Source organism: Agelaius phoeniceus, chromosome 4, assembly GCF_051311805.1.
Source record: "Agelaius phoeniceus isolate bAgePho1 chromosome 4, bAgePho1.hap1, whole genome shotgun sequence".
NCBI lineage: Eukaryota > Metazoa > Chordata > Aves > Passeriformes > Icteridae > Agelaius > Agelaius phoeniceus.
Window position 1 is genome coordinate 65994446 of NC_135268.1, and position 14767 is coordinate 66009212.

The 14767-nt window shown below is 36.5% G+C and overlaps 1 protein-coding gene across 1 annotated transcript in view; it reads left to right on the forward strand.

Moving 5' to 3' along the window:
- POLN (DNA polymerase nu) overlaps positions 1-14767 on the forward strand; it is a 90287-nt gene that overhangs the window by 51593 nt on the left and 23927 nt on the right. The window contains exons 18-20 of the mRNA XM_054633648.2: positions 4376-4458; positions 8620-8751; positions 11591-11701. Of these exons, the coding sequence (XP_054489623.2) occupies positions 4376-4458; positions 8620-8751; positions 11591-11701 (326 nt within the window). The remainder of the gene's footprint in view (positions 1-4375; positions 4459-8619; positions 8752-11590; positions 11702-14767) is intronic.

The window sequence follows — 14767 nt, forward strand, 5'->3', positions numbered from 1 at the left end:
TTTAATCTTAATGGGTATTTTATGTGTTTATGTTGTGTGAGCTCATTTCTGTATACTAAAATTCATGTTAGTTTTTTAGTATTCTATACAGGTAAAAAATTAATCCATTGAGATGTCTACTCTGTATTAAATGTGCTGTTCCAGTTTAGAGTTAAACTTTGTTAAAATTACAGCTATGATTGCTGTATCTTTTTTGGGTATAAAGAAACTTGGTGTTCATATGTATTAGAGACTTAAGACTGAATTCAGTAGAAACTCTTTGATGTGTCCATTAGACCCCATTAATAAATGAAAATGTATAGTGAATTTTGGAGAAATTATGATAATATTCAAAGTATTTTCTCTTAAAAAATAAGAAATTATATATTCTTCCTTTTGTTTCGTATCTTAACTTTGTTTCTTAATCATAATTTCATGTTATCCTTCTTCACTGTTTGCTAGAAAATTTTTTCTCCATGTTTTTTACTCTCAGAATTAGGCAACTATTCACTTTTAGACACACAGTCCAGTTCTTACTAGAGCCACAATTTTAAAGACTTTGTGTATCTGTACTCTCACTGTGTTTGTTAGATATACTACAATTTTTGTCTGCAAGTTGTTTGCTGCTCTTACAGACCTTCCCAGATTGTTTAGCTCTGCTAACTCTTTCCTAGGATACTGAGATTTGCCAACCTGAGCATGTCTTCCAGCACTGAGGGCTGTTCTTTATTCAGCCTAAGAGATGTCTATCAAATAAAGTACTGTAAGGCAAAGTACTTGCAAATCAGTGCTAAACAAAGTAAAGGACAAACAAATCAGAGATGTGGAAATAGCCTGAGACAAGTATGCAGGCAAGGACAGGAATGCAGAAGGTGAAATATTGCACATTTGAAGATTTGAAGATGGTGAAAATACTGATTATGAGCTTGAACTTTTCCCAGCATATTTGAGAGAGAGTAATGAGAAGGGTATACTAAAATGGGAAAATGTTTCATGCTAGAACTAGTAACTGCATATTTATTTCCTGCAGGCCTTCAGGAATTTTGCTGTTTCCACAACAAAATCTGCAGCAAATTCTTTTTCCTCCTAAGCTTTTGTCTGTATCAATTTCTATAACATTGCATTTACAGTCTTCTTCTTACTCCAGCTGTACAGAGAGTGCTGGCTGGGCTGGAGTCACAGCCTCAGTGTCACTGCCCAGCAGCTAAGACTACTTTATGCCCATTCACCTTCCTTTTTCAGATTCAAGTCTATTTAAAAAAATGCATTTCTACAAAAGATCTATGTTACATATACCACACTTCAGCACTGAATATTTTCATGCCCTGGATGGCTTGCTAAAAACTTGTTATGCAATTATGCAGATCACAATGTCTTTTTATCAATATTATGGGTGTTCCATGATGAGTCCGAAGGCAAAATAAAGATTTTATCATGAAATAGGTTCTCACAGTACCCATTAAAACAAATCAATTATCACAAACCTAAATTAGTTTGTAAAGGAAACAGGATAAAGCAGAAAGCCCACTGGGGATTTCTAACATGGCTGCTGCAGTTCTGAGAAACTGCACACCTCCCCTTTAATTTTATTGTTCAAAGGAATAAACAACCTTCACCTCAAACGTAGGAATGCCTCTCTGAATTATAGAAGGAATCAAACACTCTAGTAGAAGCCAATAATTGTCAATACAAAGAGAAAAAACCCATTTATTAGGAAGAAAAAAGAATAGTTATGATTAATGACTTCTGTTTGCTCAAGCAGTTTTGATTTATATGGCAATTTCATACCTTATAATTATGTATTCTTTCATGTGGTACATAAATTTGCAAATACTCAGAGTGGTAGATGTAATGCCTCTCTGTCCAGTGCTCACATTTCCCACTGACATGCTCAGAGGTGTTGACTGACCATTTTAGTTGTAACATTATATTGAAGGAAATACTTAAGATAAGGCTCTGAAATTATTTTTTTTCCATGTGTTTCATGACTAATCACAGACCAGGAATTGCTAAGTGACTGTTGGATTGCCATGATTACATGATGCATGTACATCTGCACCAATAACTGTGTTAGGCAAGATTTTATTGTGATTGCTGACCCTGCCAGTCATCATTACAGCAATGAGACTATTTCTGTTTTTTCCAGTCAGCCCTCCAAGCTGAAGCTTGGGTAATGCAAAATCATTATCAAAGTTCTAGCAGCAGTTCTAATTGTGCACAAATCCAGTTCTGGTGTCTTCTTTCACTGCTAAAACTTCTCCAGAGGCACCAGTCCCTCCCAACAAGTCTCACCTTGTGTCTCCCTCAGCACCATGGCCTGATGAATATCTATGTTCCCCTACAGGTCTCCACAGTTCTTACCCACTGTGTCCTTTATGTTGTAGCCCTTCTTTTCCAGAGAAGTGAGCAGCTGATGTACCCACTGCCCTCAGTTGTCTCTAGCCTCTGACTTCAGTAAATCTGCAAGTAAATTCTGCTGCTGTTCTCCCATTTCTTGTCTTGTCCAATCCTCTAGTTCAAATTATGCAGTATTAGGAAAGCAGCATTACATTTTTAGGGTTTCCCCAGTTTCAGCATTCCCCAGTCTTAGTGTTGCATGTCAGAAAGGTGATATTTGCTCTTACCAGATTCTATTTTCCCTTGGGATCAATGCTTTCTCAAGTGTCTGTGTAGTTCCCTGCCAGGTTCTTCAGGAAATTCCTGGAGTCTTTCTGCTGGAGATTGTTTCAGGAAATCCTTAATAATGTCTAGTTTCCTAATTCTGCACTTATTAGCTCTTATTGCCACTTTGCCCTTGTATTCAGGTACAACTGGGAATCTCAACCTATTGTATTCAAAAAGATCCATGAACTTTTGACCTGCCACAGCTAAGAAAGTAAATTGTAAGAGTCTCAAACTAGCAGAATGATTAAGTGGGAACAGTCTTCATTACAGGTGGAAACACTATTAAATTACTCCTGTTTCTCAACTAAACTGAGCAGTGAAAAGTTTTGTTTTATCTTTGAGCAGTTAGTAGTAGTCAAAGGAACAATGTGAGCTTCTGCAAAACCAAAGACTTTTTGTCCAATGAAGGCTGGAAATTATATTCAGTTTTATTTTTCCTCTTCAAAAATCTGTGCAGCTGTAAAGAGTTGCTTAAATCTGATTTCATCCAGTGTCTGCCTGTTTCTCATTCAGAGTGCCTAATTATACCAGCACTGAGCATAGGCTTGGCTAAAATCAGTGTGTGAGGTAAGCAAGCAAAAATTTGTGGCTCTGCTGATTTTCTAGAAGTTTGAATATCTTAATAGTGTTGAAAGACTTTCCTTGAAGAAGATTCAGAGAAATACACCATCTTCTCTAAGCTCCTCAGCTAAAACCTTCACAACAAGGCATCTTTAATGACAAAAAAGCTTTCATAGCAAAGCATAGAAAACTTTGGTTTTAAAAATGCGACCAGACTCATGAAAAAAATTGACAGTCTCATGGGGAGACTTTTTTCCCAAATGGTGCAGCTATCATCAAATATCTCTGATAGCAATTAATCTCCATGTTTCAAAAACAATTTTTGTAGGTATTTTTTTTCAGAGAGTGAGTGTATGATTTCCCCCAACACTCTTCCATTTAAACCAAATGATCAATATTCTTCAGTGCTTTCAGTTGTTAATAATTTCAGTATTCTTTCTGAAGCTGCATTTTGATAAGGAAAACTATAGGTGGCACATACTTGATTGCAGAGTCATAGCTTTTCATTTTTCACATTGCTAAATCCATTAGCATTTTTGTAGGATTGTTTTATGTCAGTGGGGAGAGAATGGGAACTGGGATGGAGGACACTTGTCTGGGAGTAATCTGGATGCACTCTTGAGTTCAGAATCAGCCACTGCTGCTGTTTTATGGAGCCTTGCTATTGTGGAGCTCTGTAAGGCATATGGAGCAAGCAATGCTTGCTTCTATCAGTCATTTCTTGAAAAAAGGTTGGCTATTTCTGTTAGTGAAGCCCTGACAATAATCTTATTTAAACAAGCTTTAGGTCAGACTTCTGCTTTGAGTCTCTAGACCCTCACATCTTGAAGAAATGCTGCTGCTGGAAATAATTAACTTTTCTCAAGAGCCACTATTAAATCCTCCTCAATCTGAAAAACTAGTAATACAGTAGTAGGATTTTTCCTAACCAAGAATTTAATTGAAAAGGAAAGGGGAAGATTAAAATTAAAATTAATAATTTAATTTCCTATGAACTATCACTATGAACATTTGTAAAGAAGTTGTGCATTCCTGGCTGAAAACAGAAGCCCTTAAGCCCATATCTTACAATTTTGTAGTTATTAAATTGTTATTGACTTTAAATAAGTTTTCTGTGGGGATAACTACTTAATTTTAAGAGAAAATGTATGATTTTTGTTTGTCTGTTTAGGAAAGGGATTCCAATTGAACAAGTGAAACATGCTGATAGAGAGCAAGCAAAGCGTATTGTTTACTCTGTGGTTTATGGAGCAGGTAGGCATTTATCGAAAAACCCAACCACTGTAAATTTATACTTTATTCATCATTTATATAAGTAGAATGAAATTATAAAGGTGAGTAAAAGTTTATAAGAGTATTGCATTTATATTTTTTACCAGTATTATTAAATTATCTACTCAGTATAAAAATTATGAAATTAATGTAGTTGCATTGCCATATACAAAGATTGCCTGATTTTGTATTTTTTTACTGCTGATATAACTGAAGCATATGTCTAATTTTGAGTGGAGTTTTTAATTAACTAATTAACTAGAAATAACTAATTCTCTTACTATATAGACAGAGATGAGAATAACTGCAATGAAATTTTTAAAACTCCATTATTATTTGAAATCACATTTATAGAGTCAGAGAATGGCAGAGATTGGGAAGGACCTCTGGAGGTCATCAGATCCAGTCTCCTGTTTAACCAGGGCTGTTTGCCCAGGTCTGTGTCCAGATTTTCAATGTCTTCAGGGCTGGAGAAAGGGCTCTTCAAGGCTCCACAGCCTCCCTGGCCAACCTGTGCCAGTGCTTGCTCACTCTCACAGTGTAAAAGTGTTTCCTTACTTTGAGTCTTAATGTTTGCTGCCATTTCTTCACAACTGCAGAAAATTTGCAAAAATCCACTGTTACCCATTCTGCCTAAGTCTTGACCAGGTCCTAGATAAGTCAAGATGTTCTTCACACTTTCCAAAACCGCCTGCTATTTCTAAATGATGCCCAACTCTCCTTATACTTCCCACATGCCTTGAGTTACCTTTTCTAGGGAGACAGATGCATGTATGTCATCAGCCTAGAAGCTCTTGTGAATTGGCTTCAGTCAGCACCTGAGTAACTTTCTTTACAGAGGATGAGTTCTTGAAAAAGTCATTTAGGAAATCAGAGCCCTGAGCTGCAAACTTTATGTAACTTGGAAACACTTAATGCTACATCTTGAGTTCCTGGATGTGAATGCTTTCTAAGCCATCTTTTGCACTGAGTCCTTGAACCAAAGGCAGGATCAGCCAGGGTATTCCATTTATCATTTTTGGTATTCAGTTGGGAAGAAATGCATCAAATTCAGCTCTCCTGAATATCTATTTGATGTTTAGGGGTGTATGTGTGTGTGTACATATGCATACACACCTGCATTTTTACATTAAGCTGTATTGCATTTGAAACCTCTGTGTTTAAAATCTCTATATAAAAAGCCCAACATTAGTACCCTACACTGTAAATTTAGACCTGTCTGTGCTGAGACTGGAATCAAACCTTCCATTTCCCACCTGAATAGTTTCATCACTGGGTTATTTTACAAAATGAGAGCATTGTGACCCCTGCCCCTTGGTCCATGCAAAAGGTCCACATTTCCTATCTCTTCCCTTCACTGTGGGTGGAACAGGCAGATATCAGATGTAATCAGAAGAATCTCCACCAGTTTAATGCCCTGTAGTTCTGTATATAGTCAGAAATGCCTCAGTTCTTGGGACTCAGTGGATCCTATGTCTGTCTACTAACCTATAGAGAACTTTAATGTTTACATTTAAGCACAGTATTGGCACTCCCTCACTTGCTCTGAACCAGACACTAAAGATTTCAGTGCTTGATATAAGTGTCTCCATTTACTTGTTTGCTTTGTGTCCCTCTCTCTCAAACAAGGGCAGTTGAAGCACCTCAAAGATAATAAGAAGTTTCCAGTTCATTAGAAGTGTGATCAGATCCTAATTAAGACATGAAATGATATCATTAAACCACTTAGATGGAAACTGGGCTGACAAAAAGTAATTGTTAGATACCTGAAATTGATGGTCTGAATTCCACCCACAGTTTGTCTCCCTTCAAAAGACAGCTCACTTTTCATAAATGAGACATTTTTATACAACTGAAGAGTGTGAATAATATTTCTTTTAGGATTGAAAACTACAAAAACACTCCCTGAGGAGCTTGCCTGTATTATGCTTACAGGAGCTAATAAAACCCTTTCATGTAGTAAATAGTAATCTTTTTATTTTCTTTTTGTTTTCTTAGCTTGTCTGTTTTGTTTTCTTAAGTTGCACTTGGTTCGTGCTTTCAAGGTCTTTTCTTTAATTCTGAAGGATAATAAAGGAAAAAGAAGATTGGTAATTAGGAAAAAGCTTTCACCCAGAGAGGTGGTTGGGCCCTGGAACAGGCTCCCCAGGGCAGTGGTCACAGCCCTAAGCCTGACTAGAATTCAAGAAGCGTTTGGACAACATTTCCAGGCACATGGTGTGACTCTTGGGGTGACTCTTGGGGTGTCCTGTGCAGGCCCAGGAATTGATCCTTGTGGGTCCTTTCCAGCTCAGAAGATTCTTTAAGTATTTTTGGTTGGTTTGGAGCAGTTCAATTCACCTGCTTCTGCCTTAGTCATCTTGTAGAACTAAAACACAGGCAACTTAAACATCTGTAAAATAAGGAATTCCTTCTATTCAATGGCACTATGTTCAAGCCCTGGACTGACACAGAGGGCTATCACAGTGTTTAAATGAAAACTAATGCTATTTTCATTTTTGAAAGATGATATTGCAGAATAGAGAACACTGAAGCTCACAGGCTGCTGCTGATAATTACCCTGGCACAGATAACTCAAGAAGAGTGCTCAGGGAAGATTTAGTCCATCCTGGGCTTTGCCTTGCATGGCCTGTGCTCCTGCACTGTGGAGCATGATCTGACACAATTATGTAGCTGTTCATTCCCCTCTTTTTGCTTCCTGGGAACTGCATTTCCCTGGGACCTTCCAGATGTCCTTGCTAATATTGTGCTTTAATTTTCCTAGTATTTTATGCAATTGTTCTGTATATTAATAGTTCTTTAAATGGATAACATGGACAAACTTAGATGTTACAGTTCTCTAAGGAAGCTACAGTAGTCTCTTAGCTGTTAGCAACGTGTGCTTTATCAAATAGATTTGTCATTTGCTGACCCAGGAAGAAAACCCAAATTAATTAGATGTCAAAAAAAAAAAAATCTATAGTAGCTCAGCAAATGTCATCCTGGATGTCTGGGTGAATTTCTTCCTCTAGCACCTTGTCCAGACTGGTGTTCTTGCACTCAGTGCAGATCCTGGCGTGACTGAGAACAAAATGCTACAAGAATTGTTCTGAAATGCACATCAGCCTGACAGTGATGGCATTTAGATGGCTGCAATCCTCTCTCTTTTTAAAGTGCCAGACAATTTTTCTTGACAGTCTTACTGTGACAATGACTATTCCATGCCTTTGGTGCCTTGAGATGTCTCCTCTCAGCTTATGCTCTTTGCAGACAGTGCTGGTTCTGTGTTGCTGTGCAGCTGACATAAATATATCTGTCTTTCAAACTTCATATGACTAATGTTGATGCGTGTTTTATTTTTTACTGGAACTTTTTGATTTATAAGTGGATTTAAACAGTAACTCTTAGTTTATATTTTAACACTCTGGAATATCTTCAGGTTTTTTCCACATTTTCTTATAAATGCTCTTAGATCCAGCATAACATATATTGTGCACCTATATCCTGTCCAAAAGCTATTATTCCTTTCTCCCTCTGTTGGAACGTGTTTTCTGTTTTTTTCTTTTCCCATTTTTTTCTTTTTTCAACCCTTTTATCTCAAAACTTGGACCCCAATTTCTACTGACATTGAGGTGCCTAGGACTCTTTGAAATCTGTGGGACCCAGCCTCCAAACATCCTTTCTAAATTCAGACTGAATTCTAAAGCTTCTAGCTAAATTTAAATGTCTCCAGCCTTTTTTAGATCTTCAATATATTTGTGTTTGTTAAAAGTTAGTTTCAAGTCTTTATCTGCTCTTCAAAGTTTGGAGATTGCAACACTGATCTAGTAAAATGATACTTAAAGCAACAGCATTGCTCTGTGAACAAAAGAGATTTCAACCACTTTATAGGTATAAATTTTAACTAGGAATTTCTTAATTACATACCTCCTATATATTTCTTACTAATTATATACTTAATCCAGTAACTTCAGTAAAACATTCAAGCTCAGGGTTAAACATTTATTTTGCTGCAATATGATTTTAGTGTATCAGATCCATCTTCTTTCATAGAGGTAAGTAAAGTTAATTAATTCCACTAATTGTGCATGAAAACAGTGCTATTGTATGTAGTGGTTTTCTGTTCTGCTGTATTGCACACAGAGATAATTTCTGTACCACCAGGTAAAGAACGTCTCGCTGACTGCTTGGGAATTACTCCTGTTCAAGCCAGTCAATTTATAGAGAGTTTTATGCAAAAATACAAGAAAGTGCATGAATTTACAAAGAAAACCATTGAGCAGTGCCGGAATAAAGGTAATCCAAAGTCTGTGACCATATTTTGTTTATTGATCTGCACCGTGTGACAGTGGTGAGGACAAAGATTCAACTTGACCCAAATTCAGATAGTTACAGGACAACAGAAAAAGATGGAATAGCCTTTCTTGGTGAATCAGGTTTGGGGTTTTTTTCTTTTTTAGCCCTAAAAGGAGCTGGTTAAGTCTGCCTTTTCTCAGAAAGACACTAACAGAATAAGACATCTGTTCTCAGAATGAACCCCACTTAATGTCAAGTTACACTGCATCATTTTGACATATAATGTACTCCAACAGAAAAAAAGCCCAAGGAATCTTCTACCTAATAAATTGGGTACATGGCTGCTGGACCGTGGAAGTTCAGTCAATTTACACAGCCCATTTTTTTAAACTTATTTTTTCTTTGCATCAATCAGAATTTATGTTCTTGAAGTTCAGGTGGTAGCTGTAGTGACAGATGTGCACAGAGTGCTTCTGGAGCCAGCAGCTGCAAGCTCTTCTTGCACCAAATTTGTTTTTAGTCTAAATATTCATTTCTATTTAGTGAATCCTAGGAGTGCAGTAATTTGAGAAGAGAAAACAGAGCTGCTTGAAATATTGTCTTTTAAAAGCTAATCAGTGGAACTGTCAAAATTGAGTTCTTTGTTTCTTAAAAGGGCAGGCAGTACTAAGACATTTTTTAGAAATAAATAGTAAATTTGCAATATAATATTACCCATCACTGTATGGGTGAGTGTCATGACAGAAACGTATAATTCACTTCTAGTAATGAAAATTGGTAGAATTAATTTTTTGTACTTTGTAGGTTCTCAAAATCTACTGGAAGTATGAACTGTCATTGTGTCACACATTTGCATTCCTTTGTTTATTAATATTGCTCAAGAAAAGTGAAGTTACTGAACATCCATTTTTAACTGTAATTAAGCCAAACGTAACATACTTACTGAAATATTACACATTTATTATATATTTATGGTAAATTAAAATAATTTAGCATTCTTTTCTTTAAAGTGAATGAATTTCAATGAACAGACTTCTGTGCAAGAGAATCTCCTTTATGAGTTCAGTAGACAGGAACATCATGACTAATACTCTCAAGTCATCACAGCACCCTTGTCTAATTACTTCTTACTCCTTCTTACATTCCTGCCTATCAACCATTTTAACCATTAATGGTAGAAGGGCAATCTGTTTAGGTTGTACAAGCTTTAGAAATCTGCAGCTGATCAATATTATTTAATATTTTTCTTGTTAATCCACCTTGGATTCTAACTTTCCAAAACAGACCAAAAAACATTCCAACCTATTAACCTATTGAGCTCATTAGAAGGTGATTTTTCTTAACTTATCTGCAGTTCAAGGGTGAGCAGCACGGCCCTGACTAATATTTTTTAAGTGTTATGAATGTCTGATGCTCCTTGTAGACAACAAAAGCATATAAATAATTCTGTTATGAGGAAGATATTTGTTAGTGTATATATTACTATCCTGCTGTTGTTTTTATGAAATTATTGACATATTGAAAAGACCACATTAAGGCCTCATTCAGGCATGCATTTGCAGATTAATCATTGACACCAGGCACCTTCTTTGCCACTGCTACATAAATGATGGTGCTTGTCTGGGGATGCTGCTCAGTTATGAGGAGTAACACCTCACAGGAATCAGGATATTGCAGCAAATCTGATTTTACCTAAGAATACAATATTTCAAGAATTCCATCTTTAAATGCTGTTTTTCATGGAAAATGTTAGTTAAATTGGGAAGACTGATTTGCCAAAGAATACCCTAACTTCCTGATAATTCAGTTTCTTGTTTCAAAACTGGTACTTTTGGTATCAGCTCTCCTGGAAATGCACTAATTCACAGAAAGCTGAATTAATTCATCCTCTGCACACAAGCTTGGGTATGTGTTGTCCATAATAAAGTGATAACTTTTTGTTTGAAGAGGTCTCCTCACCGCTTGTGCTTGCACAGCAGAGGAGATGAAACTATGTCAGTCTGAATTTTCATGGTATCTAATGGTGATTCATGGGTAGTCAAGGTGATCAGAAATATAAAGAAAAAGATGCATTTTTAACATGGATGGTTTTTCATTTTTCTTAAAATAAGAATAGAAGTTTATTTTTGAAGATGAGCTAAGTTTGTGTGTGTTATTTTGACAAGAGGAACCTCATATCTCTTTTCCTATCTCAATTCCTCTCACTTGTGCTCCAAATAGAGTTTTTTTAGGAAAACACATCATAGGGCCTAACATAAAGCTTTAACTATGTTTATATGTTTATTTTAAACTAAAAATTCCCACCACACGAGAGTTAAGGAGGTTTGGCTGTGGAAGGAGCACAGAAATACTATATAAAGAAAATGGAAAAAAAAAAAATTTCCCAAAAAATCCTATTTTATATTTTTGGGAAATATTAATTACTGATTTAATTACTCTACAAATTGATTTTTCTTTTTTATTCCCAAGTAAACTATTCATTGTGTGGAAAGCTCTAATTATGGCTGCTAATAGATAGCTAATTCTGCTAGGTATTTATAGTTTCATCTCCCACAGAGAGAGTTTGCTGGTTTATCGTAGACATTCCTAATAAAAATTTAACAGCCTTAAAGAACAAAAGTTTTCCTTGTATAGCATGTACCAATTCTCTGAATTAAATAATACTTACACCAAAATAAGTGTTTAAATAAGCTCTGACTATTTTCAGTGAACAAAATATTAAATTGACTCAGGCAGCACATAATTACAAATATCTGTATTATTTTCAAAAATTAGTTTTGAAATATGATTTTAATCACTCTGTATCACATAAAAGTAATTTTTGTTTAAATCCTGCAAGGTTATGTGGTTTCCATAATGGGACGCAAAAGGCCCCTGGCCAACATCAATGCACAGGATTACAAACTCCGCACTCAAGCAGAGAGGCAGGCTGTAAATTTTGTTGTTCAAGGTAAAGATCTGCCTCCCTACCTTCCTCTCTACCCACCTGTCTTTGTCCCTGCTTGGCTTTAGTGAGCAACAACTCTGATAATCTCAGAAGAATGAATATTACAGTAGTCTACTAGAGTAGGTGTGAGTTTGCCTGTGAAAAAGAAGTTAAAATTATATATTCCATCTACCTTGGAAATTGCCAGTAAACAGAATAATATAATAATAATGATAATATTAATAACAGCAACAGTATAAATATCCTAATGCACTACAGTGCTCTGTGATAGTAAAATGTAGGTATTGATACAAACTATGTATAGAGAGAATATCTAGAATCCCATTCTTCAGGTGCATTGTTTCTTTAAACACTTTCCTTTCTGGTTCTTGTTAATAATTTGTTACTCCAGAAGGGTTGCAGTGATTCTTTCTTTGATTCTTTCTGCGATTTCTTACAGATTCCAGCTTTTATTTTGCCAGGTAGCTTTAGTTTCAGAAATACAGAATGTTACAATAATTGTGCATTGCTATTATTTGTTTTGAAATCCAGCCCATTCTTTGCAGAAACTTCAAACATAATTCTGTAGAGGGCAAGAAAAAAGGTATTTTTTTTTCCACAGAAAACCATTTTACATAATTTTACATATAGATTGGAAATGTAAAAGTCAGCATTCTGTGCTCATGTGTTAGTTAATCTGATGCAATAACATATTCTGGTTAGGTCACTTGGAGCTCAGGTGTGTACAGAATTTAGCCACCCAAAGAAAAAAAAAACCTGAGCTGTCAGCCCAAGACTGAGATCCCTCCTACCTTGGTGTCACTTAGAAGAATTATTTTTTTAATTGGATGATGCTGACAGGGTTTTCTTTAAGTTACCCTGGAAGTGTACAATTTACAGGCAAGGAAAAAGTGCTTTCTAGACATGGCGATGGCATGCTCCTTCTAAAGTTATTTGAATTTTCCTTTTCCTAAAGTATCATTTTCTCTCCAAATATTATTCATTTTAATGTTTCATTTTTAAAATGACTTTAGTATTTATGTCATGTTTGACAGTCTGAGTACTGTCTCTGCAAAGATACCTACAGGTCTAGAATTCTAATTCTGATTCTCATTCTGTGAGTCCTGCAGTGCACACAGCGTTGCACTGATAAAGAGACACAGCCCCCTGAGCAGCATTTGCTGTGTCCATCTCTCCCAAGAGCTGGAGCAAGGCTGTCTATGGAACACTCACTTCTATGTAGCTCCAATAATGAGATTGTCAGATTTTGCTGTCAGTTCAAGTGATACTGGAGGACAAATCTGATGAAATATAATGTAATTGTTACTCAAAATGGAATGTTAGAAGGAGTGGTGAAGCAAGGATTAAAAACTCTAAAATATTCAGTATTCCCAAATTTTATAAAAAAAGTAATTTTAGACTACCATGATGTTTTAATTTTAAGATTTCAGCTATAAGATAGTATTTGAAGTTTGTAAAAAATTTCAAAATTATAAAACTTTTTATCACATTTAGTTTACTAAACTGCATTTAATATGTGTTTTATAGTTATGCCTAATAGTCTAATTAATTTAAGTAGTTTACATTTTGTTTTTAATATCAGCAACTGATAAGCAGAACATTTCAGATGCATGACAATATTGAGAGAAATGTAGAATTGCAGCTTTGAATTATTACAATTGGGTTTCTCACGTTCCTTTCATAGTGTTTTTTATTTTTTTGAATATTTCCCAGTTTAATAGTTTTCACCATTGTACAGCATATTATTCTTCAGTTGCACCTATTCCCATAGAGCAAACAGTTTGTTTTATCTTTAATTATTTATTTATAATAATTTTCTTTTTTAAAAGGAAAATTATTTCTTTTTAAAATAAGATACCTCTAAAAATCATATTTCAATAAAAAATATTTTGAGAAGCCTTTCAAATTTTATTACTCTACAATGTTTCATAGGGAATGCATCTAGAACGTATCTTTTGTGATGGACTAAATGCTCAGTATAGTTTTATTCTCAGAATCACTTAGAAGATATTTACCTAACCTTTGCTGAAACAGCCTTTCTTACTTTTTATATCAGTTGTCCCTTTTTGTAATGTGTTGAGTAGTTTGCCACATCATTTGAACAGGAAAACAAGGCAGGTATTTCAGGCTAAACCCACAGTCAGACATTGCCATCTCAATCATCAGCTGAGGGTCTGCATGGGTGCAGTTAATGAGCGAAACAGTCTGTGCATGGGATCCAGAGGAGGCAGTCATGGATGACTGTGGAGAAGGAAGAGATGTTAAGCCTTTGTCCTTGTTCTCTTGGATATTCTTCCCTAGAAAAAAAGGTCCCACTGTATCCTGGGGGACATCAGGCACAGCCTGCCTGGCCAGTCACTGTCCCACTCTGCTCTGCCCTGGTGTGGCCCCACCTCACATCCTGTGTGCACGTTGGGTGCCTCCATAGAAGAAGGACATCAAACTGTCAGACTGTGCAGAGAGTCACCAAGACAGTGAAAGGGGTTGAGGACAAGACTTACAAGGAGCAGCTGAGGTCCCTTGTGTTGCTCAGCCTGAAGAAGAGAAGGCTGTGGGGTGACCTCATCACTGCCTACAGGTTCCTCAAGGGAGGCAGTGGAGGGGGTGGTGCTGAGCTCCTTTCTCCAGTGACAGCTGTAGGACCTGTCACTTCAGGGAATGGCAGGAGGCTGTGCTGGGGAGGTTTAGGTTGGATATTGGGAAAAGGTTCTTCACCCAGAGGGTGGCTGGGGACTGAACAGGCTCCCCAGGGCAGTGGTCACAGCCCCAGGCCTGACAGAGTTCAAGAAATGTTTGGACAATGCTCTCAGTCATATGGTTCAGATTTAGAGTCCTGCAAGGAGCAGGGAGTTGGGGAGTTGGACTTGATGATTGTCACTCTTGTGCCGGGGTCGGGGCAGGAACAGGCGAGAGGCAGGATCGTAGCAAAGGCAAAGAAGGCTTCATTCAAAAGAACCGTGTGGTTTTTATAGAGTGGTATGATAGATTCTGTTCTATTGGCTAACTAACAGAAACACCTTTCTCATGCACTGTCCTTGAGAGGAACAGAAAAATAAAGTAGAAAAACAC